The 27,130-nt window shown below is 44.0% G+C and overlaps 1 protein-coding gene across 4 annotated transcripts in view; it reads right to left on the bottom strand.

Annotated features, from left to right (window-relative positions):
• carf (calcium responsive transcription factor) overlaps window positions 1-27,130 on the bottom strand; it is a 143,871-nt gene that overhangs the window by 87,036 nt on the left and 29,705 nt on the right. For all 4 annotated transcript variants that reach the window (XM_069934427.1, XM_069934428.1, XM_069934430.1 and 1 more), the window contains 3 exons: window positions 26,217-26,341; window positions 20,322-20,552; window positions 17,617-17,737 (listed from right to left, as the gene is read on the bottom strand). In XM_069934427.1, coding sequence (XP_069790528.1) covers window positions 17,617-17,737; window positions 20,322-20,552; window positions 26,217-26,327 — 463 coding nt within the window. In that variant the 5' untranslated portion in view covers window positions 26,328-26,341. The remainder of the gene's footprint in view (window positions 1-17,616; window positions 17,738-20,321; window positions 20,553-26,216; window positions 26,342-27,130) is intronic.

The following is a 27,130-nucleotide window of genomic DNA, read 5'->3' as shown; positions in this document are numbered from 1 at the left end:
GGAAATACTGGAAGTATTTCAAACTTTTGCTGTACTTTTTAAAGTAAATTTTAAGCCTAACTGCCTTGTTTGGTATTGTTGGAGAAAGTGGCATAACTTTAACGTCATCGGATTTGCAAGTAGTAGCTTTTATTTCTCTTATGGCTCGGTGGGCAGTGTTGCTCAGATGGAAGGACGTTGCTCCGCCTACCCACACTCAATGGTTATGTGGCATCATGTCGTGTTTAAATTTAGAGAAGATTTGATGCTTAAAATCCGATTAAAATTTAAATTTTCAAGCACCGTGGGGATCTTTTTGAATTACTTTCAAAATCTCAGATTCGGTATTAATGCAGAGGTGTTGACTAATAAGACAGGGAATTCTTTTTTTTCTCTTTGCCATACAGCTTCGGTTTTGGGAGTGGGATTGGAAATTTTAATAATAAAATATTACTGTAATATATTTTGCTTGATTAAAGTATAGTTTTCTATTTTTTTAATATGTATTCTTATGTACTCTGTATTTTTTAACGTGGAATTTCAGTTTAAATAAAAATATTGAAAAAGAAACAAAAAGGACTCTGGCTGCCCTTGCTCAGTGCCTCTTGATCTTTATTTTTATTTCAATCCTGGACTTTTTAAAATGTTTACATAAATGTGTGAAGGCAAAGATAACCTGTTAGCTTGCTTGTATAAAAACCTTTCTCAATTTTTTCCAGACAGGAGAGTCTTAAAATAGAGGTCATAGCTTTAAAGTGAGAGGGGAAAGATTAAAAGGAGATCTGAAGCTTTCTTATCATGGTTCATCTCGGCAGCTGTTGAATTTACAGGCTGTTCCCAGCTACACACTCAGAGATAGACATCCATTGCAGCTGGAAGCTGATTAACTCAGTGAAAGACGTCCTTTCTTTTGCCCGGAACGTAATCGTTTTTGGGCAAAGTGAAATATCTGTGAGGGAAAGTTCCTGAATGACACTTTCAAGGCTGCAGGAGCACATGCTGAGGGATATATTGAAGCTTGGTGCAGCCAATGCAAAGATATTGTTGGGAAGGACCACAGTCTAGAGCAGTGGTTCTCAACCTTTTTGGTTACACTCACATACCACTTTAAGTAATCCTATGCCATCGATGCTCTGTGATTAGTAAGGGATTGCTTAAGGTGGTACGTGAGTGGGAAGGGAAGGTTGAGAATCACTGTCCTAGACCCAATTGTTACTAAAATATTTTGCTTGAGAAAAATTGTCATTGGCCCATTTCCTTTGGAGTTATGAAATCAAGCACATAATGAGTCAATTAGGTACAATTAAAACAATGGTTTTCAAACCTTTTCTTTCCATCCACATACCACCTTAAGCAATCTCTTACTAATCACAGAGCACCTATGGTATGTGAGTGGAAAGAAAAAGGTTGAGAACCACTGGTCTGGAGTCCTTTTGCTACTAAACAATGAGGGGCTGAGAATGGTGGGGAAGTCCTTTAAATAGCTGAAGGGGGAGTAACCTCAGGGGGTTACGCAGTATAATTAGTGGCTAACAAAATGTATATAGGAATATGACAGTATGTCATTTTTATTATGAATTAAAGTTTATTTTTGGATTTAAAAAAACCTGAGAGGCAAGTTTTTCCACAGTGGGTGGAGGGTGTATGGAATTAAATGCCACAGGAAGTTTTGAAAGATGTTCATGGATAGAAATAGTTTAAAAGGAAGAGGCCAAATGCAGACAAATGGATGAGTTGGGTTGTAGGGCCCGTTTCTCTTGTGCATAATTCCAAGGCTCTAACCAACAAGACAACAGACCAATACGGAAAGTAAATTAAGTTGGAGAATTATTTTTCTGCAAGCAGATATAAATGAGCCAGACTCATCCTCTATGTCATAGTTTTCTACAATTCTAAAAGAACATATATTTTAATACTCAACAATTTAGGTTTTTATCCCCTATATGGAATTTTTATTTACCCATTCCCTCTGTACTGAATTAAAACAAATTAAAACAAAACTATACCAGAATTTAGTTGACTTTCAAATGTAGTTGTGAATGATGCTCTAGAATGAATCTGGATTAAAATGCACAATCATCATTCTGGTATTCTTTTAATTTTCCTTTATTTTTGAGGAAGATTTACTTGTGCTGGTCAATAAGGTTTAGAGTGGAGTGAAGGATATGGAAGATGCTTGGGCAAGAAAGTCTAAAAGTATGGACAGGAAAGGGCAGTGAATGGTCACAGCGAGACTAAAGGGCTGAATTGTATTTATTTTTGTGCAAGTATTGTGGGCAGAACTGATGAAAGTGCCTGGATCAGTACTTGGAATGATAATGTTGTGGCTATTACAGATGCAAGAGGGACAGGTTTACAGCTCAATGATTTAGATACAATAGGGAAGAGGTAAAAGAGGAGGAGGCATTGCTTTGCTCACCAGAGAGCGTCACAGCTGCAGTCAGAGGACACATAATGCTGAGCTCATCTACAAAGGCAACATGGTTGGAGATCAGAAATAAGAAAGGTGCAATCACTCTGACAAGGTTATACCAGAGGCTTCCCAATAGCCACTGGAGGGGTGGAGGCACAGATATGTAGAAAGATTATGGAAAGTTGCAAAAGCAACTGAGTTGACTTCATGGGAGACTAATTTCCCCTATATTGACTGGGATGTCCTTAATGCAGAGGATTAGATGCGGCAGAATTTGTTAAGTGCATCCAGGATTTCCCGAAACAGCATGCAAATATTCCAAGGAAGGGGCCATACAAGAACTATATTGGGAAATTAGCCTGGACAGGTGAATGGAGTTTCAGTGGGAAAGCATTTTGGGAATAGTGATCACTATTCCGCAAGATTCAAAGTTCAGATTTATTTTCAGAGTACATATCTGGCAGCACCTACAAACCCGAGATTCTTTTTCCTGCAGGCCAAGCAGAATTTCTATTATTGGTTGTGCAAAAAAACTGTCCTCAAGAAGCAATACATATACAAAAGAGAGTAGTGCAAAGAAACTGTCGAATACAGAAAATAAATATTCAATAATAAATAATGTGCAAAGCAAGAGTCCTTAAATGAGTTTCCAATTGACTTTGTTGTATTAGACTCTCATGGTGGAGGGGTAGCAACTGTTCCTAAACCTGGAGGTGTGGGTATTGTAGCACCTATACCTCTTCCTTGATGGTAGCAGCAAGAAAAGAGCATGTCCTGTTGCTGCTCTCTAATGGCAGTGTTCCATATATATTTCCTTGATGGTGGGGAAGCTTTGCCTGTGATGTACTGGGCTATGTCCACTATCTTTTGCATGGCTTTCCGCTTAGAGGTAATAAGTACCCCCATACCTGGCCATGATGCAGCAGTCAGCACATTTTCTACAACACATCTGTAGAAGTTTGCCAAGGTTTCTGTTATCATACCAAGACTGCAAACTTCTGAGGAAGTAGAGGCGCTGATGTACTTTCTTCAAGATGACATTCATGTGTTGGGTCCAGGAAAAGTCCTCTGATGTAGTGACTCCCAAGAATTTAAATTTCCTCGCCCGCTCCACTCCTGATTCCCCAATCACTGGATCCAACACTTCTGGTTTTCTCCTCCTGAAGTCCACAATCAGCTCCTTGGTTTCGGTGACATTGAGTGCAAGGTTCTTGTTGGTACACCATTCAGTCATGTTTTCAATCTCCCTCCTGTATGCTGACTCATCACCCGCTTCCATACAATCCACTACCATGATATTGTCAATAAATTTGTAGATGGTGTTATTGTCATACTGAGCCACACAGACATAGGAGAGAACACAACCCTATGGTGCTCCAGTACTGACGGATATTGAGGTGCAGGTCTTGGGGTTTGCTGTTCAATTTTGAGGGCCTAAACTGTAGTCAATAAAGAGCATCTTGATGTATGCATCTTTGCTGTACAGCCAGTGAGATGGCATCTGCTGTAGACCTGTTGCTGCTGTAGGCAAATTAGAATGGATCTATGTCGCCGCTCATACAGTTGATATGTTTCAACACCAGCCTCTCAAAATATTTCATCACTGTGGCTGTGAATGTCACTGGTCATTTAGTCAGATTACCATTCAATGCATGATTGAGAACTGTTTGAAACAAGTGGGTACCAACAGATAGAGTGAGATGTTGAAAATATCTGAGAATACATTGGCAAGTTGGTCAGCACAGGTTTTCAGTGCTTAGCCAAGTACTCCATCTGGACCGGATGCCTTCCTTAGATCCACACTCCTGAAGGTAGCCTATATGACATCCTCAGATGCTAACAACAGAGGATCATCATGAGTGGCTCTTCCTTGTTCCAGTAGACAAATCAAGCGTGGGAAGCATTTAGTTCATAAGGGAGTGAAGCTCTGTTGTACCAGATTTGGTTTTGTCGCCGTTTATGTCATTTAAGCCCTGCAACAACTGTCAGGTAGCTTTCATTGTTTCTGCTCTCCTCCAGAATCTTTTTGAAGGTCGTACTTGCTCCTCGTGTAGTGCTTTGGATCTCTGGATTTGAATCCTGTGATCTGGCTCTCTGCACATTCTGGATTTCATTGCTCATCCAAGGCTTTTGGTTGAGGAAAACGCTGAATGATTTGGTGGGAACACACTCATCACAGCTGTTTTTATAAACTCCATAACTACCCTGGTGTAATTATTCAGATCCTCAGCTGAGTTCTTGAACTATGACAAATTCACAGACTCTAGGTTATCATGTAACTGTTCTTCAGCTTCCCATGACTACATTCTAGCTGTCCTCATTTCTGGAGCCTCTCTTTTTAGGCTCTGTATGAAGGTAGAAGGAGCACAGCCAGGTGATCAGACTTGCAAAATGCAGTCTCGGTAAAGAATGGTAGGCCTTCCTTATCTTGGTGCAGCAGTGATAAATTGTACTGAAGCCTGTTACAGCAGGTTAAATGCTGTTGGCAATTGGGCAGGGTTTTCTTGAAACAGGCCTGGTTAGTCACCAACTATGTGTCGGGATGGGCTATCTCTTGTTTACTGACCATGTCATGTAGCTCCACAAGTGCCTGTTTGTCAACAGCATCAAGAGGGATATAAACTCCAGTGAGTCACTGATGAGAACTCTCAGGGTAGATAGAAGAGTCTGCATTTAATCAAGATTTTCTCTAAGGCAGTGGAGCAGGAGATTGACATGACCCCAACGTTCATGAACCAAATGGTATTAACTAAAAAGCACACACTGTCCCCTCTCTTTGCCAGAATCTGAGTTCAAATCCAGTAAGTGAATGGTGAAGCTCTTTGGTCGGATCTTGGTGTTCTAATAGCCAGGACTCAGTGCAGCAAACAACTGATATTTGTTTCATCTGTCTCTGATAAAACAGCTTTGCCCTGATATCATCAATTTTATTTTCTAATATCTGGACATTCACCAGTAGTATTAATGATGAGGGAGGACTCAGTTCCCTGTGCTTCAGTCTGGTTTGGATCCAGCCCCTCATGCCACATTTCCAGCCTTGGTCAGGGTGGTGGCCTGGCCCTTTAAAGCCTCTGCATTTCAGCTAGCCTGTCTTAGCCATTCCCCGAGAGATTTGAAGATCGTTAATGCAAATTGGCAGTTTCGGAAAGAAAGTAGAAGGAAAGCTGTTGTCGATTGCTGGTGCCATTTCAAGTTTCAAGATATTATGAATAAGAATAAGCTTGGACATTCTGGAAAAGTAGTAATTTGTGGAGGGTAAATTATAAAGTTAGGCAGGAACTAAGGGGAGTTAATCGGAAAAGGCTGTTCTCGGGCAAGCCCACAACTAACATGTTGGGGCTGTTTACGGGCCAACTAATTAGAATCCAAATGGAGCATGGTCAGGGATGGCAAGGTATGAAAACCTTGGACATCAATGATTTAGTTGAAAGCGAGTTTGCAGATGGCATAAAAGAGTCTGTCATTCTAGATCTTGAAGATTATTGCCAAACATTGCAGCAGGATCTTGATCCAATGGGCAAATGGAGAAAGGAATGGTTGGTGGAATTTAATACATGTAATAAAACAGCTTTGTGAAGTGTTGCATATTGAGAGGTCTAACATGGATAGGACCTTCAAAATGAATGGTATAGATCTGATAGTGTTGGAATCCTGTAGAGCCTAGGGATTGAGGAGTGTAGATACATAGTACCTTGAACATGGCGTCACATGTAGATAGAGTGGTCAAAATCACTAGCCTTCATTGGCACATGTACTTAATACTCTGATTGATGAAACCCAGAGGTTGGGAGGTCATATTGAAAGCTGTACAAAATGGTGGTGAGGCCCCATTTGCAGTATTGTGTTCAGTTTTAGTCACCATCTTATAAGAAAGATGTCATCAAGCTGAAGAGGATGCTGGGAAGATTTACAACAATGTTGTCAGAACTTGGAGGCCTGAGCTCAAGGGAGAAGTTGAGCAGGTTAAAGGTTTATTCTTTGGAGCGCAGGAAAATGATGTGGAATCTCATTGCGGTGCACAAAATCATAAGCTGAATAGATCAGGTGAACACAGAGAATTATTTACCCGGAGCAGAGAACAGGTTTAAGGTGAGGGGGAGAGGACCTGAGGGATAACATTCTTTTTTACACAGATGATGGTGGGTGAATGAAATGGGTTGCCAGAGGAAGTGATTGAGGCAGGTACTATTGCAATGTTTAACAAAAAAGGACAGATATATAGATAGGATGCATTTAGAGAGATATGGGGCAAAAGCAGGCTAGTGGAACTATTGTAGGTCAGTCATTTTGGTTACTGTGAACAAGGGCCTTTCTCCATGCTTTATTGACAAGTGAGATCTTGAATCAGTGGCGTCACTAGGATTGGTGTCACCCAGTGCAGTAGCTCATGGTGTCACCACACCCCCTCCAACCATGGACCTCCTCCTGTACCAGATCACAGGCTCCTTAAGAATGTTTCTTGCACTAAATGTTACTCATAAATCACAAATATTAATTACTACGATATTGTTGCTAAAACATCAGAAAATTTGACAAGAGCAGTCACGATAAAAATACCAGCAGCAACAAAAACAACAGCACATGCTTGTAGCGCGTGCAGACAAAACCACGTGATTTGAAGCATCACGTGCATACAGATTCCAAATTGTTTGTGTGTCCCATAGCACACCCTTACTGAGAGGTGGTCAGGTGGAGCGTAGAGCCTCCTGGCTAGGAAAGGGAAAATGTGTGGGTGTGGGTCTTTTTTGAGGTGGTCAGATGGTGTCAACTCTCCTGGCTAGGAAGGGAGCACCAAGTGGGAGGTTCGCAGCACACGGACTCAGAATTATGCAATGGGTGGCATTATGAGAATGACTTGTCTACACTCACACAGCTCAAGGGATGTTTTACCTGTGGGTGCTTGAACTGGTGATGGCTGCATTAAGTTATGGTTAGAGGCATGGCTGATAAATACACCGACAGAGCCAACAACTTCAATGGTACTAAAGACTACTGCCAACATTAATCCCTGACAACACGGAAAACAGAGACTCTGGGGTGGGGGGGATAAACTGTCCAGTTCCACGGGTTTTGATATTCCTGTGTTGGAAAGATAATGATCGCCAACCAACTTTAACCCATACCAGTAGTAGCGGACATCCAGCTTCCCAATGGGGTAGGTGCCCTAGGGGCAGGACTTTCTCTGTGCACAACCTGGCCAATACAAAGTCCTAATTCTTAGAGTGAGTCCCCAAACTGTGAGCAGGTCTTGGGAATGTTTGTGCAGATGGTACAGCCAGCACTGCTCTATGCAATTGGTGAGAGTGCAAGCAGAAACAGTATCCAGACATGAGAGGGTCTGCAGCTCACAGCCCAGCACTCCCTGGGGGCTAAATGGTACGACCTAGATGTGTGGTTGTTGGGCTGACCCCTGGTTACCTATGGGACAGTACATACCTGCTTTTTGGGATATGTTCCACCATATTCCACTTAATTCTGAAAGAGCATTCGGACAAATAGCCATTGTGGTGGAGATACTGATCAATGAAGTGGCTATAACATTTCGTCATAAGGAGGAATCAGGCCTTGGACTACCTACTCACAGACGGAGGTAGCACCAGTGTCGTTGGTAAGGAGCAGGGCACTTGCGTTCTGGGCCAGTCGGAAACACCACTCACTTGCCACATGCTGGGGATGGGTCCCTTGGACACAACTCCACATGGGGAAGCTGGTGGACCTGTGGGGCTGGGGAATTGGCAGGCCATCAGTGGGTATAGGCTATGTGAAAGTCACCGCACCTGCAAATCAAGTGTTAGATCTGCCCACAGGTAAGGCAAATGCGTGATTGGCCCTCGCAGGTCAAGTGGACACGTCTTGCAATGAAAAAGTCGAGCATGTTCAGTATCTGTTCTCTCTCTTTGTTTGCTGCTGCTGCTTGGAGTCCATCACTGAACTCCAGGCTGCAGGCCACAGGCAGCTCCAGAGGTTTAAATGCAATGAGTCCGTCCCGGATCCCGATTCATAGGCAATACTGGAGGCCAGGTTAATTTAATATATTTGTTGATTGTAATTAATTTACTGTTTGCTAGTATGCTATGCCTGATAGAGATAGAGAGAGTTTATGGTACTGTGTGTTTAACCTTTGCGTTCCCAATTGGGAGTTGAGAATGTTTAGCAGTAATTTATTCGTATCCGATATGTAGTTATTTGTATATTATTGCTATGTATGTGTTTGTTAGTTGTGACCATTGCTAAACTCCAAGCCACGAGCCACAGGCAACTCCAGAGGGCCAACTCAATGGCCAAATCCTAAGTAGCTGAGACACTGGAGATCAGATTCATGTGTATATACTCATTAGTTACGCAGTATACCTTGCCTTCTGGGTGGTGGGTGCTGAAGAAGGTAAACCCTTGCTTCTGGGTATACTGTGTCTATGGGTAGTATGTGCTGAAGAAGTTAAACCCTTGTTTCTCAGTATACCATACGTGTGTGCTGTGTACATTAGTCTGTGTGAGTGTGTGCCCTTTTGTATATTCGCCTGTATATAAATAAAGCCCACTGTTTGTTGATAACATGTGTTCAGCCTTGATTCTCTTTGAACCCATGGAACCTATTCTTGAACACAACACTCCTTACAGACATCGGCTGATTGGAGCATGGGTCACCGGCGCTATCAGAGGGTTGAAATGTGATGATACAAACACCCAATACTCTAACTTTTGATAACATGACTTCACACTGTTACGAACTAACAACCCTTTTAAATTATTTTTGGGACTAAAGGGACTTTGTTAGTACTAACACAGGAAGAGCAATGGAAAATTCACAAGAGAGTGGTAAATTCAAAATACTAGATTTTTAAATTAAACTATTAACTATTTCTTTCTTATCTCTAAACTTGACTAAATTTAACCCCACTAAGCACAATTGCAAATGTGAGAGAGAGAGAGAGTGAGAGTGAGAGAGAGAGAGGTCAATCTTTAAAAGTTCAGCATCAATTTAGTCTTGCTTGAAGGTCTTAAATTCTCAGTTCAGAAATAATTATAAAGCACTTTTAAATGCCTTATCTTCAAGCATCTTTACTCAAAATGTAGCTATTTTCTTCCACGATGAATTCACATACCCAGACAAGGGTTAAACAGATGTGGTTATCTTCTCGCACGATAAATGAAGTAGTGATACAAAAAGTAGAAATCTGTCCTCTTTTCCAGAGAGAGCGAAATAGTCATCCTTATTTCAAAAGCCAATGATTCTGTGTTCCCCTTTTCCCCGGAGTAACACAACAGCAACAATTCTGGTTACTGTAACTTATCTCAGTCTTTCAGAAAGTTTCAACCCGTGTCACAGGGATCTGACTTCTGTCCTCTCCAAACTGAACTGATCTCTTTGTCTCTTATTTTGATAATATAGTTCTGCCATTTCTCATGTCCCATGGTATGTTGCATCATTTCTGTTTCTTGACACTAATGTGCTAAAAGTCCACTTATGTCTCCGAGAAGTCTGCTTTCCTCAGAACTAATATGGCCATGCGTTTATATAGGTGCTTCTAAAATAATACATATTGTTTCCAATATCTCAAGAACCATCACAAATACTTTTCATCTTCTTGACTCAAAAATCAATCAACATCCACTTTGTCTCAAATTGGTTTTTGTCTTCTATCTCAAAGAACCATGTGTGTTTAAAATATAATATGTTGTCTTTGTGTCCCTGTAATGACCCAAACTAACTAAGAATGCATCTTCTAAGACATTCAAGATTAACATAAATTGGTTACACGTCCTTCCCACAGAGAAATTTTGAACTTGTAAATGGCCAAAATTTTAAACTGCAATTTACCATTTGTTTTTTAATAGATTTCACAGCCTTAAACAATATAATACAAACAAATGAAGCAGAAACATATAAATTCAACATCTAGATAAGCAATTAGCAATAACACTGTCTCATAATGTCATTATGTTTTATAGCTAATTCATAGGTTTGCAAAAATAAACTATGGTTTAAAAATAATCTATACTTTTTATTTTACACAAAAATTATGGTTAATTTAAACAATTTTTAATCCCATAGAAGTGCAAACATCAAAGCTAATAAAAGAGGTAATAATTATTTTCCAATAGTAGAATATTTTTTTTTAATGTTTCTTGAATTTCTTAAGACACTTAAGCCACTGGATTTGTGACATAACAAACTTTCAGTTTGTAAAATGTTTCTTGACAAATGGCTGTCCAAATAAACTTTCCATTCTTCTTTAGAATATTAGTCAAGTAAAGAGCAATGTCAACAAAGCCTTTACAGAATTTCCCATAGTATCCAACTATTGCTAAAAATCTCCTAACAACTTCCTTACTTGTGGGCATAGGAAATTCAGAAATTATCTGAATTTTCACCTGAACATGCTCCAATTTTCCTTGGCCAACGAGATAATTTACTTGAGCATGACAAAATTCACTTTTAGCCAAATTAACGATAAAATTGGCTTTCAAATGTCTATCGAACAGATTTTCTTTAAATGACTCTCAAGAGTTTTAATAATGCAGTTAACTATATTTACCTTAGATGTTATCTCATTGTGCCCAGACAATCTTGCTATAAGATTATTAGATATTGCTGAGAACAGAATTAACACTTTATCTCCTGGTTTAAAACTTCTCTCAGAATATTTTCTGCTGTACCAAACATTCACTTTGTCTTGAGCCACTTTTAAATTCTCCTCAGCTACCTTACAATATTTTTTCCAGTGATCTTTATACTTTTAAACATAATCCAACAAATTCAACTGCACATCCTCATTAATCCACTGTTCTTTTAACAACGTTAAAGGTCCTCTAACTTCATGTTCCCTTACTTCAAACAAAAGTAGGTGAACATCTTAATCCCAATTCTTTTCATTTTCATAGTAAGTTCTCTTCATAATTTTCAAAGTTGAATGAAACCTCTCCAAATCTCCCTGAGATTCTGGGTGAAATGCAGACAATGCTATTTCTTCAGCTCAAATTTATAAACTAACTGTTGAAATACGTGTGACAAAATTATTTCCCTGATCTGATTATATTTCTTTAGGCAGACCAAACAAACTGAAAATTTTTCCTAGAGCCCCAGGCACAGTTTTTACTTTAATGTTCCAAAGTGATATGGCTTCTGCAAACCTGGAAATGGCACACACGATAGTCAACAAATATATATTTCCATCTTTTGCTTTGGATATTGGACAAACTCAGTCCACAATACTTTAGTAAAAGGTTCTCCAAAAACATATTTTAAAGATAATACTGTGGGACCTTCATTAGGTTTCCTTGCAACTCAACAAGTGTGACAAGTCTTACAAAATCTCTTAACATTTTTTTTTTGTTTAAATTAGGCCAGTAAAATTGTTTCATAATTTTGTAGATAGTTTCTTTTACCCCCAAAGTGCCCACCTAAAGGTGTTTTATGAGCCATGTTCAAAATCTTGTCTCTATAGGCTCTAGGAAATATAACTTGGTAAACCACTGCCCATTAGCAATAATCTCATGTAACCTCTATTTTCTCACTAATGTGCCTCCTTTGAAATAATATGCAACTGGCACTTTCTTAACTTCTCTTCTCCAGAGAATGGTTTCCCTCTAACTTCAGCAAGATCACTCTATGAATTCTGACATATCCTTTTCCAGCTGCTCTGCAATATCACATACTTCTAGAGGTAAAATACAGGATTCTGTTGACATCGTGATTAAGTGAAAAACCACGCAAATTCTGGAGAAACACAGCAGGTCAAACTGCATCTTTATATAGCAAAAGTGAAGATACATCACCAAAGTTTTGGGCTTGAGCCCTTCATCAAGGATCTTAACCTGTACACTCACCTTTCAGGTGGCAGCCCTGGTCCACCTGAAAGGGCCTATTCATATTCAAAGGCTCATCACAGCGCCTCCAGATCTGATGGAGGCGGGGCAACTGGTGCCACAGCGCCACCCATCATAAATATGTGGCATAGCAATGGCTGTCTTCCCTACCTATAATCCCCCATGCAGGTGGAACCACTCTGTGTTTCCCACACATTCCACCTGCTTGGAGAATTAGGGGTTGGGAAGGCCACCATTATTATGCCACATTTTGAGGTGCAAAGAGCAACGTTGGTGCAAGAGCGCCCAGCCAGGCTGTGACAGCCTGCACTGGCTGTCCCCCGACGTTTCCCCACCTGCCCCCCCACCCCAGCATTCCTCTGCCGACTGCCCCTGCCCCAATGACCTCCCATCCCCAGTAGGGCATGGACCTTCAGGCAACTGGGTGGGGAGGGGGGCTGTCAGGCGGCGGGGCGGGGGGCTGTCAGGCGGCGGGGCGGGGGGCTGTCAGGCGGCGGGGCGGGGGGCTGTCAGGCGGCGGGGCGGGGGGCTGTCAGGCGGCGGGGCGGGGGGCTGTCAGGCGGCGGGGCGGGGGGCTGTCAGGCGGCGGGGCGGGGGGCTGTCAGGCGGCGGGGCGGGGGGCTGTCAGGCGGCGGGGCGGGGGGCTGTCAGGCGGCGGGGCGGGGGGCTGTCAGGCGGCGGGGCGGGGGGCTGTCAGGCGGCGGGGCGGGGGGCTGTCAGGCGGCGGGGCGGGGGCTGTCAGGCGGCGGGGCGGGGGGCTGTCAGGCGGCGGGGCGGGGGGCTGTCAGGCGGCGGGGCGGGGGGCTGTCAGGCGGCGGGGCGGGGGGCTGTCAGGCGGCGGGGCGGGGGGCTGTCAGGCGGCGGGGCGGGGGGCTGTCAGGCGGCGGGGCGGGGGGCTGTCAGGCGGCGGGGCGGGGGGCTGTCAGGCGGCGGGGCGGGGGGCTGTCAGGCGGCGGGGCGGGGGGCTGTCAGGCGGCGGGGCGGGGGGCTGTCAGGCGGCGGGGCGGGGGGCTGTCAGGCGGCGGGGCGGGGGGCTGTCAGGCGGCGGGGCGGGGGGCTGTCAGGCGGCGGGGCGGGGGGCTGTCAGGCGGCGGGGCGGGGGGCTGTCAGGCGGCGGGGCGGGGGGCTGTCAGGCGGCGGGGCGGGGGGCTGTCAGGCGGCGGGGCGGGGGGGCTGTCAGGCGGCGGGGCGGGGGGCTGTCAGGCGGCGGGGCGGGGGCTGTCAGGCGGCGGGGCGGGGGGCTCAGGCGGCGGGGCGGGGGGCTGTCAGGCGGCGGGGCGGGGGCTGTCAGGCGGCGGGGCGGGGGCTGTCAGGCGGCGGGGCGGGGGCTGTCAGGCGGCGGGGCGGGGGCTGTCAGGCGGCGGGGCGGGGGCTGTCAGGCGGCGGGGCGGGGGCTGTCAGGCGGCGGGGCGGGGGGCTGTCAGGCGGCGGGGCGGGGGGCTGTCAGGCGGCGGGGCGGGGGGCTGTCAGGCGGCGGGGCGGGGGCTGTCAGGCGGCGGGGCGGGGGCTGTCAGGCGGCGGGGCGGGGGCTGTCAGGCGGCGGGGCGGGGGCTGTCAGGCGGCGGGGCGGGGGCTGTCAGGCGGCGGGGCGGGGGCTGTCAGGCGGCGGGGCGGGGGCTGTCAGGCGGCGGGGCGGGGGCTGTCAGGCGGCGGGGCGGGGGGCTGTCAGGCGGCGGGGCGGGGGGCTGTCAGGCGGCGGGGCGGGGGCTGTCAGGCGGCGGGGCGGGGGGCTGTCAGGCGGCGGGGCGGGGGGCTGTCAGGCGGCGGGGCGGGGGGCTGTCAGGCGGCGGGGCGGGGGGCTGTCAGGCGGCGGGGCGGGGGGCTGTCAGGCGGCGGGGCGGGGGGCTGTCAGGCGGCGGGGCGGGGGGCTGTCAGGCGGCGGGGCGGGGGGCTGTCAGGCGGCGGGGCGGGGGGCTGTCAGGCGGCGGGGCGGGGGGCTGTCAGGCGGCGGGGCGGGGGGCTGTCAGGCGGCGGGGCGGGGGGCTGTCAGGCGGCGGGGCGGGGGGCTGTCAGGCGGCGGGGCGGGGGGCTGTCAGGCGGCGGGGCGGGGGGCTGTCAGGCGGCGGGGCGGGGGGCTGTCAGGCGGCGGGGCGGGGGGCTGTCAGGCGGCGGGGCGGGGGCTGTCAGGCGGCGGGGCGGGGGCTGTCAGGCGGCGGGGCGGGGGCTGTCAGGCGGCGGGGCGGGGGGCTGTCAGGCGGCGGGGCGGGGGGCTGTCAGGCGGCGGGGCGGGGGGCTGTCAGGCGGCGGGGCGGGGGGCTGTCAGGCGGCGGGGCGGGGGGCTGTCAGGCGGCGGGGCGGGGGGCTGTCAGGCGGCGGGGCGGGGGGCTGTCAGGCGGCGGGGCGGGGGGCTGTCAGGCGGCGGGGCGGGGGGCTGTCAGGCGGCGGGGCGGGGGGCTGTCAGGCGGCGGGGCGGGGGGCTGTCAGGCGGCGGGGCGGGGGGCTGTTTAAAGTTTTGGAGAAATTTAAGTTTGGTCCTTCTTTTATTGGTTGGATTAGGGCTCTATATAGTAAACCGGTAGCTAGAGTATTGACGAATGGTTTGATTTCTGAATCTTTTAAGTTAACTCAATCAACTCATCAAGGTTGTCCTTTATCACCAGCTTTGTTTGCGTTAGTGATTGAACCTTTAGCACAGCTTATAAGACAAAATACACAGATACAAGGTATGAAAGTTTTAGATGAGGAATATAAAATTAATTTATTTGCTGATGATGTATTGGTGTACCTAACAAATCCAGCTCAGTCACTTTTGCATTTGAAGGAGTGTTTGATGCAATATGGATGTCTTTCTGGATATAAAGTTAATTGGGATAAAAAGTGAAATATTACCGGTAAGTGAAGGAGATTATTCAGTTTATAAGAATATTATTAATTTGAAGTGGACTGATCGAATTAAATATTTGGGTATAATTTTGAATGTTAATTATCAATCTTTATATAAATTAAATTATGCTCCGTTAATGAAAAAAATTAAAACTGATTTGATTAAATAGAAATATTTACCTATTAATTTAATGGGTAGGATAAATACAATTAAGATGAATATCTTTCCACGTATGCAATATTTGTTTCAATCTATTCCATATTTACTTGATAAAAATTTTTTTCGAGATTTGAATAAAATGGTTAGGGAGTTTTTATGGAGAGGTAAATTTTCGAGAGTAGCTTTGAATAAATTAACTTGGAAATATGAATTAAGGGGACTACGTTTACCACATTTTCAAAATTATTATGAAGCAGCCCAACTTAAAATTATTAGTTCATTGATGGATTTGGTACGGCCTCCTAGTTGGGCTAAAATTGAGATGGCAAGTATTTCTGAATTTGAAATACATCAATTTTTGTTTAGATGGAATACAAATTTGTTACAACAATATAATGTGCCTATACTAAAACATTTAATGAAGTTATGGATAAAGAAAAATAAAATGACAGGCTTTAGGGGTAAATTATCAGCTTTATATAATAATCAACTTATTTCTTTTTCAATACATAATCAAAGTTTATTGCATTGGAGATTTAAAGGTGTGAAAAATTTGAGAGATTGTTTTAAAGAGGGTAAGTTTTTAATCTTTTAATCAGATAAGGGAAGGTTTTGGTATTGATAAGAACTCTATTTCTTTATTATCAAATTTGATCTTTGGTAAAATGCATGGTTGGTAGAGATATGATTTTACCTAAAATGACTAAATTTGAGACTTTTCTTATGAAGGGTTATATTTCATCTATGTATCAAATATTACAGGATGGTATGGATAAAAAGGGTTGGGATAGAGCTAAAATTAAATGGGAAGCGGATATTGGTTTTATTTTTTCTGAAGATGATTGGTTAGATATCTGTTATGATAGTGTAACTAGATTGATAAATGCACGTTATGCAATGATTAATTACAATTTTTTACATCAATTATATTTGACACCTGAAAAATTAAAAAAATATGGTTTTCATGAATCAGATTTGTGTTTTAGATGTGGTGATACGATTGGAACTTTTTTTCTTGCTGTTTGGTTATGTATACATATACAATCTTTTTGGAAGAAAATTCAATCATTTTTAGAATACCTGTATAAGATTAAAATAGTTTTCGATCCAACAGTATTTTTATTGGGTAGTTTGCAACCTTTGAAAGGTTTGGGATTAGATAAGTTTCAGCTTGCTTTTGTATATTTAGCTTTATCCGTAGCGAAAAAATGTATTGCTAGTACGTGAAAGATACAAATATGATTGATATTAATAGATGGCAAAATGAGATTAAATATTGTTTAATAATGGAAAAAATTACGTACGTTTCGCGTGATAATTATAATTTTTTTATTAATAAGTGGCTGTTATACTCAGAATATTTACATTTCAATTTATATTGAGTAGATTTTAATATGTATATTTAACTTTTTCTTTAATATTCTTTCTTTTTTCTTTTTTATGGCTCTCCATAGGAGAGTTGGCTGAAGGGGGGGGGTTCTTTTCTTTTTTTTTCTATATAAAAAAAATTCATGTTTATGTTTAATTGCTGCATATGTCATATATTATTTGTTTTTGAACAAATAAATAAAGTTTTAAAAATATATATATTTATTAAATGCTTTTAAACATAATATTTTCAGGCCTCTTTATTCACAATGCTGCTATTTATTTCCATGATGAATTCACAAACACAGACAAGGTTTAAACGAAGTGGCCAAACACAAAAACAGACCCAGTAGAAATCTGTCCTCGTTTCCAAAGAGACAGTAAAATTATCTTCCTTATTTCAAAAGCCACTGATTCTGTGTTCCCCTTTTCCCAGGAGTAACACACACACACACAACAGCACCAATTCTGGTTACTGTTACTCAACCCTGTCCTTCACAAGGTTTCAACCCCTGTGTCACAGGGATTTGACTTTTGTCCTCTCCAAACTGAACTGATCTCTTTGTCTCTCATTTTGATAATATATTCTCCCATTTTTCATTTTACATGTTATGTGGTATCATTTCAGTCTATGAAGCTCATAAGGTCTTTTGTCACGAATGTTCTAAAAATATTTAAGTTCACTTATGTCTCCAAGAAGTCTGCTTTTCTCAGAACTAAAATGGCCTTGCTTTTATACAGGTGCTTCTGAAATAATACATATTTTTTCCAATATGTTAACGACCATCATAAATCCTTTTCATCTTCTTGATTCTAACTTCAATCAACATCCATTTTAATCTCAAACTGGCTTCTGTCTTCTATCTCAAAGAACTGTGTGTTTATAATGCTAATATGTTGTCTTTGTGCCCCTGTAACAACCCAGACTAATTAAAAATACACTTAATCAAACATTTATTTCTAAAATTAACATTAAATTAAAAATTAACATAAATCCATTACCACATCCATACTCACACTTTAATTGCCATAAAATTGTTCTCACCGTGTGAGCTTGCAATGTCGAGAAGCTGTCCCTGTGGAATTAGGACTTGTGCAACACCGGACTGATTGGATGGAATCACATGAAGTACCTGGCCATTTTCTGACTGGCTGGTAACAATCATCTAGAAATAGCAACCAACAGAACTTGTGGCAGATCATGTTTAGTATACAAATATACCATTTTAATCCAAAAGCACATTGACCCAACAGCACTCTTACCTTTTTTCCCTGTATTGAAACAAGCAAAATAATTTTGGCTCATGTTTTACCAGTTTTAGCCAAACATTCTAAAGTCATACGATGAAATGGACATAACTTTAATTCTGCTGTCAAAATGTATATTTTACTTATTCAACCTTTTTTGGGGTAGGGGTTTAGATTAGATTATCTAGATCTCCTCTTTTTTCCTCTCTTTTGAATTTACTCATGTTTGTTGAACCCTTTCCGATGAATTACCATCTATGTTTATACAATTCTGTAGTACCTTTTACATTTTATTTCTTAATTATAATGAATGATAATATTAACAAAATTTAATGGTTCCTATTTGTATAATAACTATGTTGAATCCAATAAAGAGATTTTAAAAAGAAATGGAAGCAATTGAAGAATATCTTGTCAGGGATATGGAATTGAAAACCTGAAAACAGCATAAAACATGATTATTTTTAAGCAAGTTGTTTTTAAGTAAGCAATGCCTTTTTAAGAAATATTATTCCAAGACATCCAATAGATAATTTTCCCTCTTGCATTATCACAAAATTAATGAAAGTACTTTAATATTTTAATCAAGAAATTACAGCAACAAGGCGCAATATGTCATAAATACCATTAAATACAACAAAGAAGTTGAGTTGAATATCTCTCAAACGATAAGCAATGTTTCATTGATGCTCAAATTTTTCAATTCATAATGATATACTGGAAATATTTTATAACACTGCTTACATATTTGTAAGAGTTGAGTAGGAAGGGGGTGGTATTAAATATATCAAGGGGGAAAAGAGGCTGTGGAGGGGCTGAGGTGAAATGGCATTGGACAGAAGATGGGAGAGGTAGAGAAATAAGTGGAGAAAGAAACCACTGGAGTAAGAAAAGGAGTAGAAAAAAGAGATGGAAACAATGAAGCCAGGTCATGGTAGGGTCACCTAAAATTTGAAAAATCAATGTTCTTGAGGTCTTACAAATTAGAAATAATTTGGTGAAGAAGTTCAACTGTAATTTGTCAATGTGTCTTAGAGGAATTTTCTTGTACTTGATTTCAATTTCCACAATTTTAGTGCAAACAGCATGTAGAAAAGTGCCAAAGTGGATTCCAGGGCCTAGATGTTTAAAATCAAATCAAACACAAAAGATTGAGATTCCAAAACAATAGCAGAGTTAACTATTCTGAGTATGTGCCTTCAGTTCATTAGAAAAATCACTTGGGATGTTTATTCTCTGGCTATTTTTCTCAAGCAGCTGTGATAGTAAGGCCAGTCACTGAAACTGATGGGCCAATGCAAAGCTGGGTTTCACCAAGGTCCCAATCAAGAATAAGGCAACTATAAATTATGGAAATAGAAAAGAGAGATTAGAACTAAAACACTAAAGGTGTAAATATAAAGTATGTCCTAAGCTGGCTACCTGGAAACCTGTTTAGCAAGCTCCAAATAAGTAAAACCCATGGTATCCAGAATTCAAATAACTGGCAGCCTCAAGCAACCGGCAAAAAAAAAATTTAAATCAAGGAACATAAATAAAAAATTAAAATAAATAAGAACAAAATAATAGGTAAAAATACTAAGTTTAAAATTGTAAATGTTCTCTGAAGTAACACAAACCTTTGGTGAAGATGGGAGCAAATATTCAGCCAGCAAAGTGCCTTGGTCATGCTTTGCTTGTAGCAGCTGTTTGAATAAAGTTGTGTGAAGGATGAAAAGTTGGCTGATGCTGCTTGCCATTGGGGGTGACTCTTTTAAAGTGTTTCCTTATCCCTACTTAATAAGAGTTGCCCTGGAGAGAGGGTTTATCTGTAAACCTCGGGGTGGGAGGGGGTTAATTATCTATGTTATTATGCATCTTTCAGGTAGCTCCATGGAGGGGTAGCAACCTGCAGATGTAGCAACGTTTGAAAATTTTCAAATAAAGTGACTTAAAAAGAAAGATGCTAGGAGGTTTATATAATATTTATATATAAGCAAGTGAATTTTATTCAGTGTAAGTACTGTATAGTATTGTTGTCTTTTAAATTGTTTATTCTTTATGCAGGTACATTTGTTAGCCATTGTAGGAGTAAGTCTCAAGCAAATGGAAAATACACTTATCTGGCATCTAACAATCCCCAGAGGTGCTGGATACAACTGTTTTTTTTTAAACTGTAGTAACATTCTAACATTTACTTTTTCAGGAAATACAAGTCTACTCTCATAAAAAGTTAACTTTTGCCTAAGCTATAAAATCCTTTGTAAATGTCCTCAACAAATGTTTGTGTTTTCTAATAAATCCAGCCTACATTTTCATCATCCTTTATGGATAAAGATGCTTGTTGTGGGTTCTTCATGCCATGATTCAAGACATGCAGATTTTTTAACAATGATGAAAAGGTTACAAGTATAGTGAAATTATCACTATTCAAAACTTTTGCCATGTGTATGAGTCTAGGGACAGGCATCAATAAATGTTTTTGGTTGGATCAAAGAAAATACACAATTTATCATTACTAACCATACGTGCATTCGTGTCCCCCAGTGACTGAAGTTCATACTGGATAGGATGCCCATTCTGATCCATCAGCTGGAACTGGTCAGTAGATAGGGACTGTGGTTGCTGAGACACCTGTACTGTAGGATTCTGGGAAGCACCTGAGTCATCTGTAATATGTACCGTGATAGGAATGACAGTGATTGGATCGTTCCTTCCAAATGTAGAATCTCCATCGTCTATCCAAGCCAATTGCTTTGAATTAAAAAGAATACACAAAACTGAGTTCAATAGCTTTGTACTTAAGCAAGAGTTGTTGAACAACCTTTTAAAAGAGCTAAGGGAATGTTTAAGTGGAGACACACAAGGGAATGTGAAAACTATTTTCTGGAGGAACTTGCATTTCAACCAGCATCAGTGTGAATAAAAGATTGGTTAATGTTTTGAGCTTGAAGTCTTAATGAAGAGTTTCAGCAGGATTTCTTGACAAATACAGTGAAACCGCGTTAGAATGCGATTCGTTAATCCGCGGAATCGCTTATAGCGCAGGTGACTGTGGACCCCAAACACTGATTTTAGGAGCCAGGCTAACAGTGGCTAACAGCCACAAACTCAAAAACTGATTCTTATAACTCATTTACAGGGTGTGTATGTTCTTATGTGGAGTTTAAAGGTCCTAAAGGTCTTATTATAGGGTTTGAGTCACAGTATTCTGTTTTCCTGCTTCCTGAATCATGAAACTGTTCCGCAACTCGGCTGTAACGTGGTATGAAATTATGGACGCTAACTACCGTGTTCTAGCGAGGTTTTAGTATATTGCATTTACCACTGTTAAATGACTGTTTTAAATAAATGCAATCTACTGGAGAAATTTAGCATGTTAAGCAGCATCAGTGTGAGGAAAAGAATGGTCAACATTTTACCCTGAAATGTGGATTTGTGGCGGCGCACACTCTCATGGCGAACTGGCCCCAGATGTATTGCCACATTGCGGGGCAGACAGGGGAAGATGGCATCGTCAGGGGTTCTCACTGACTCCAGCCTCCCTTCCAGCGTGGGCCCTGGGCAGCGATTATGACGTCACCACGCACGTGGTGGCTGAGCACGCGCTGCCCTTAAAGGGGCGCGCGCTGAATTCAAATAAACAGTCATTCACAACTTTTGGTGCTTTCTCCAGCTGCGCAGAGCGCCACAGTGGTTACCCCGACGGACCCAGACGTCTTCCTGGACCCAATTAATGATGGACACAGCTGAGGTAAACACCATAGCCCTCAAGCTTCCCCCTTTCTGGTCCCATCGCCCACGAACATGGTTCAGGCAAGCGGAGACACAATTCCACCTGCGCTACATCTCAGCCGACGCCACGAAATTCTACCACGTCGTGGGCACGCTGAATCAGGAGACGGCGGCGAGGGTGGACGACCTCATACATCGACCACCAGCAGAGGGCAAATATACCGCCCTCAAAAACCTGCTCCTGGGGAAGTTTGGACTTACCCCCCCCCAGCAGCGTGCTTCCAGGCTCTTACACATGGACGGGTTAGGTGAACGCAGCCCTTCAGCCTTGATCCTCTGCCAGAGCCAGCATCATGAGCCGTGTTTCCTCTTTGGCCAGATTTTCCTGGAACAAATGCCAGATGATATCCAGCTACATTTCTCTGAAGAGGACTTCACTGATCCCCATAAGGCCACAGCCTGGGCAGATGCCCTCTGGGGCACAAAGCAGGAAAACGAGCGGGACCCCATCGATTGCAGGCTGCCCCCAAGCACAAGCCAGAGGAAACCCAGTGAACATGGTGCTTTTACCACCAGTGCTGGGAAGCGCAAGCCATAAGTGCTTCCAACCCTACAATTTTCAGGGAAACGACCAGGCCAGCCTCCAATGATGGATGGTTGGCCTCCTTCAATTCACAGACAGATCCACAGGCCGTCGGTTCAGGGGCCGAGCTGAGCGCCCTGCCCCCTACAGTGCTGGAGACTTGTACCTGATCTCCCGGTCCAACCCTGCGGACGGCCAATGGCTCCGCAATCAAGACCTATGGCACCTGTGGAGCGCAGATACAGATCGGGGAAGAAAAATTAACCTGGAGGTTCGTGCTGGCCTTGGTGGGCACTGCGCTGTTGGGGGCCAACTTCCTAAGGCTCACGGGCTGCTGGTGGACTTGAGGGGCAGGAGGCTGCTCAATGCCCGCACTTTTCATTCAGTGCGACTGGGCATGGCGGATGTCAACAGGCCCAGAATTTCCGCAGTAGTCGCCGCCAAGGACGAGAACACTGAGATTCTCAGTGAGTTTCCCGCCATCCTGGAGCCACAGTTCAATGTCACTTTCCCCGATACGGAGTGTTCCACCACATCGTCACACGAAGCCCCCCGTTGCACGCCAGAGCTAGATGGCTGCCACCAGAAAATTGAATTAGGTGAAGGAGGAATTCTCCAGGCTCCAGGAGTTGAGCATCATCTGGCGGTCGGACAGTGCCTGGGTGGCGCCTCTGCACATGGCCCCCGAAATCATCTGGCGGATGGAGGCCCTGCGGAGACTACAAGCGGTTAAACGACGCCACAAGTCCAGACAGGTACCCGGTCCCTCATATCCAGGACTTCTCAGCCAACCTTCACGGCTCGCAGTTCTTTTCTAAGGTCGACTTAGTGCGGGGATACCACCAGATCCCAGTTCACTCCGACGACGTTGGAAAGACTGCTATTATCACCCCTTTCAGCCTTTTCGTGTTCCTCTGGATGCCGTTCGGGTTAAAGAGCTCTGCCCAGACGTTCCAGCGCCTCATGGACGAGGTAGGTAGGGATTTGGACATTGTCTTTATCAACCTGGGTGACATTCTGGTCACCAGCCACAGCCGTGAAGAGCACAAGGCCCATCTCTGTACCCTGTTCGCCCGGCTAGCAGTGTTTAGCCTCACATTCAACAAGGCCAAATGCCAGTTTGGGAAACAAACATTGCAGTTCCTGGAGCACATCTTAGCACCTGGGGCAGCTCCGGCACTGGAGAAAGTGGCAGCTGTCCAGCGTTTCCCCAAACCCTCCACCCTTAAAGGCCTACAAGAATTTGTGGGGATGGTAAATTTCTACCATAGATTCATCCCCAGTGCTGTCCGCACCATGTGCCCTCTGTTCGCACTGATTGTGGCAAAGGAGAAGACCCTAGCCTGGTCGGAGGAGGTGGACGATGTCTTAACACAACAAAACAGGTTCTCGGCGGGGCGACATTATTGGTACACCCACAGCCGGAAGCACACACGCCGGTTTCAGTCGATACTTCGGCTATGGCAGTCAGGGGAGTATTGGAACAGTGGCTGGAACAGCAATGGCGCCCGCTGGCCTTTTTCAGTAAGCAGTTGCAGTCGCCAGAGCTCAAATACAGCACATTTGACTGGGAGCTCTTGGCGCTGCACCTGGCCATTTGCCACTTTCGTTATTTCTTGGAGGGCAGAACTTTCACAGTCTTCACTGATCATAAGACCCTCACCCAAGTACTGGCTATAGCCAAGGACCCGTGGTCCGCCAGACAGCAGCGGTACCTTTCCTATGTATCTGAATATACCACGGACATACGGCCCAGGGCGGGCAAAGACAAGGTGGTCGCGGACACGCTCTCCCGCCCAGCCATCAACACGTTAGCTCCCGGCCTCAACTACACGCAAATGGTGCAGGCCCAACAGCACAATGCCGATACACAAGCCCTCCGAAAAGCCATCTCGGGTCTGCACCTCCAGGATATCCGGCTACCCGACTCCCCTCAGGTGCTGCTCTGTGATACCTCCACTGGCCCAGTAGTTCCACAGGAGTGAAGGGTGAGGGTCATAGGCTCGATCCACGATCTCACTCATCCCTCAATAAAAGCAACAGTGAGGATGGTGGAGCAATGATTCATCTGGCAAGGGCTCAAAAGAGGCGGCGGAGTTGGCCCGGAACTGCACCAGGCGCCAGGCTTCTAAAATTCACAGGCACATGTAGGCCCCTATCCAACATTTCGACTTGGCAACGCAGAGGTTCCAGCACATTCACTTGGATGTCGTGGGCCCCTTACTGGTGTCCAAGGAGTCGCGCTACCTTTATACGATAGTGGACAGAGCAGCGAGATACCCGGAAGCCATCCCAGTCCGTGAGGTGTTGGCAGAGATGTGTGCCAGAGCCCTGGTCAGCCAGTGGGTCGCTCGTTTTGGCATGCTGGCACACATCATGAGCAACAGAGGTGCCCAATTTACCTCTGTGCTATGAACTCAGCTGGTGAAGCTTTTGGGTTAACACTCCACCACACCATGGCCTACCACCCACAGTTTAACTGATTAGTGGAGAGGTTCCACTGACACTTAAAGTCCGCTCTGATGGCAAGACTTTCCGGACCGACTGGACAGACTAGTTACCCTGGGTCCTTCTCGGGATCAGAACGGCGCCCAAGGAAGACCTGCAAGCCTCGTCAGCGGAGATGGCATGCAGCGCGCCACTCTCCCTACCAGGCAAATTTTTGACCCGGAGGCCAATGCGACGCCCAAAGAAGAAGAGCTGCTAGCTGTCCTCCGCAAAAGACTGGCCAACTCACCCCCATCACACCACGGCACCCGACCATCCCGTAGACCCAAGGAACTGGATGCGGTGCGGTTTGTATTTGTCCGGAGAGGACCACAGAGGGCCCCATACGAAGCGCCCATACGAAGGACCGTATAAGGTTCTCCGGTGATTGGGTGGGACTTTCACCCTGGATGTGGGAGGGGGGGGGGGGGGGGGAGGAGGAACTTTTCACTGTGGACTGCTTAAAAGCCGCTCATTTGGACTTATCCCAGCTGGTGCAGACGACCATTCCCAAGAGCCGGGGCTGGCTGCCAAAGCGGCGGGACGCATAGCCGGTTCTGGAGGGGGTGGTGTGGCGGTGCACGTTCACATGGCGAACCTGCCCCGTGTGTATCGCCACGTGGCAGGGCAGCCATGGGAAGATGGCGTCGTCAGGAGTTCTCCCTGACTTCAACCTCCCTTCCAGCGCACTCCCTGGGCAGCGATTATAACATCACCACGTTGGCTGAGCCCGTGCTGCCCTTAAAGGGGCGCACACTGAATTCAAATAAATAGTAGTTAACGACCTTTGGTGTGGTGACTGTGCTTTCTCCAGCTGCGCAGAGCGCCACAGGTTATTATTTTTCTCCTACTGATGCTGCTGACCCACTAAGTTCTTCCAGCAGATTGTGTTTCCCCTCATATTCCAGCAACTGCAGTCTCCTGCGTAACTCTGCTCAGTTTGTTGCTGTGGAACTGTCAATTTACAGACAAAATCTGGCCATTTTCTTTCATTATGGCTTTACATGTGACTGTCTCTCATATTTTGGCTTGGTCTCTGTTTAATACTTGGTCTGAAGATAATAAATGCAATATTCGTCAAGAGGTCCTGCTACTCGACTTCTCTTGGAGTTCAGCAACAAAGCTGCAAATGTAATCTCCCAGATTTTTAGCTGTAGAAAACTGGTTTGAAGCCAGGTTAAATATTCGCCACTGATTTCAACTGGCACTATAGAGAAACAAAAGCTAATTTCTGTCTCTAAACAAAAACAACTATATTTAAACAAATTCTCAACTTTTTTTTTAAAATATGTATGAGCTAGACACTGACTTCTAAAATGTAAATAACTAAGGTGGGCACATTTTGCCAAAACTTTCTGGAAAGGCCTCATCCAGCACAGATACCACTTAAGCTTTGTAATTAGAACCAGGGACATGTTTGGACATGGTGTGATTGTACGCACCATTTCTGCTAGAAATATCTGGCCAAGCTCTTACATCAGATTCAAATGATTATTTACTTTATTCTCAACCTTTTCCACAGACAGTTTATGGAAAGATCTGTAACCACTCTTACAGGTGCTGACTGCATCATATTCCTGCGGTATATTTTGTTCAGCTTTCATTTATTTTACCTGGAAAACTTGTCGCTCTGCCTCAGAATCCTCAGTTATGTCAGAGTCTGATCCCAATAATGCTGGGCTCTTCTCAATACTGATATCATCCTGACTGACATCTTCTTCCATCTCAGAAATAACCACTGGGGAAAAAAAATGGCTTACTCGTTAAAAAAATAATCAAGTAGAAAAATTTAACCATAGAAAATAGATAGATGGAAATTAACTTTTAAAATTGTACAATAAAACTAAAATGCATAGAAATAGGAATGGAACAGGAACTCAAGACTGCAGAAGGCAATAAAAACAATTCAACATACATAAAGTAATGAGAAAGGCAAATCATTGAGTACAATGGATGAACCTTTTAGAATATGCTGCAATGGCAGCTCCCAATTACAGCAATATTCAGAAAGGTTATCAGTTAAGAGTACTGTCATAAATAATGATTATTTATGAAAAGCTGTAATGCTCCTTTATGATGGAATAATCCTGCTGACGTTTACCATCAACATAACATTATGTGCATGATTACTTGGGAAAAACATTGGTGAATACTGATGTCTTTAAAGGAACATTTTCAATTTACAATATCACATAGTACAGGGGTGGCCAAACCTTTTTGGTTTTGGGCTACATGTTGAAAAATATAAAGAGTCATGGGCTACACCATATTTTTCAACCAGTTACACTTCAACAAAAACAATGTTTTTAGACAAGAAAACCCCAGTACCATCCGAAATTCATTTTCTATCAAAATAACTGAACGGTTAAACTGTTGACATTACAGATTTATTGATGTCCTCACATATTATAATAGGCATTTTAATTTAAATGAATACAGTACAATAAAACTTTTTTTAAAACTCATTCAAATAGCAGAGGTAAATGTTTTTTTTAAACTGAGGCAAACATTTTCATCGATGAGTAAC

Source organism: Narcine bancroftii, chromosome 4 (assembly GCF_036971445.1).
Source record: "Narcine bancroftii isolate sNarBan1 chromosome 4, sNarBan1.hap1, whole genome shotgun sequence".
Taxonomy (NCBI): domain Eukaryota; kingdom Metazoa; phylum Chordata; class Chondrichthyes; order Torpediniformes; family Narcinidae; genus Narcine; species Narcine bancroftii.
Note: the sequence above shows the minus strand (reverse complement) of the source record. Positions and strands in the feature narration are given on the sequence as shown.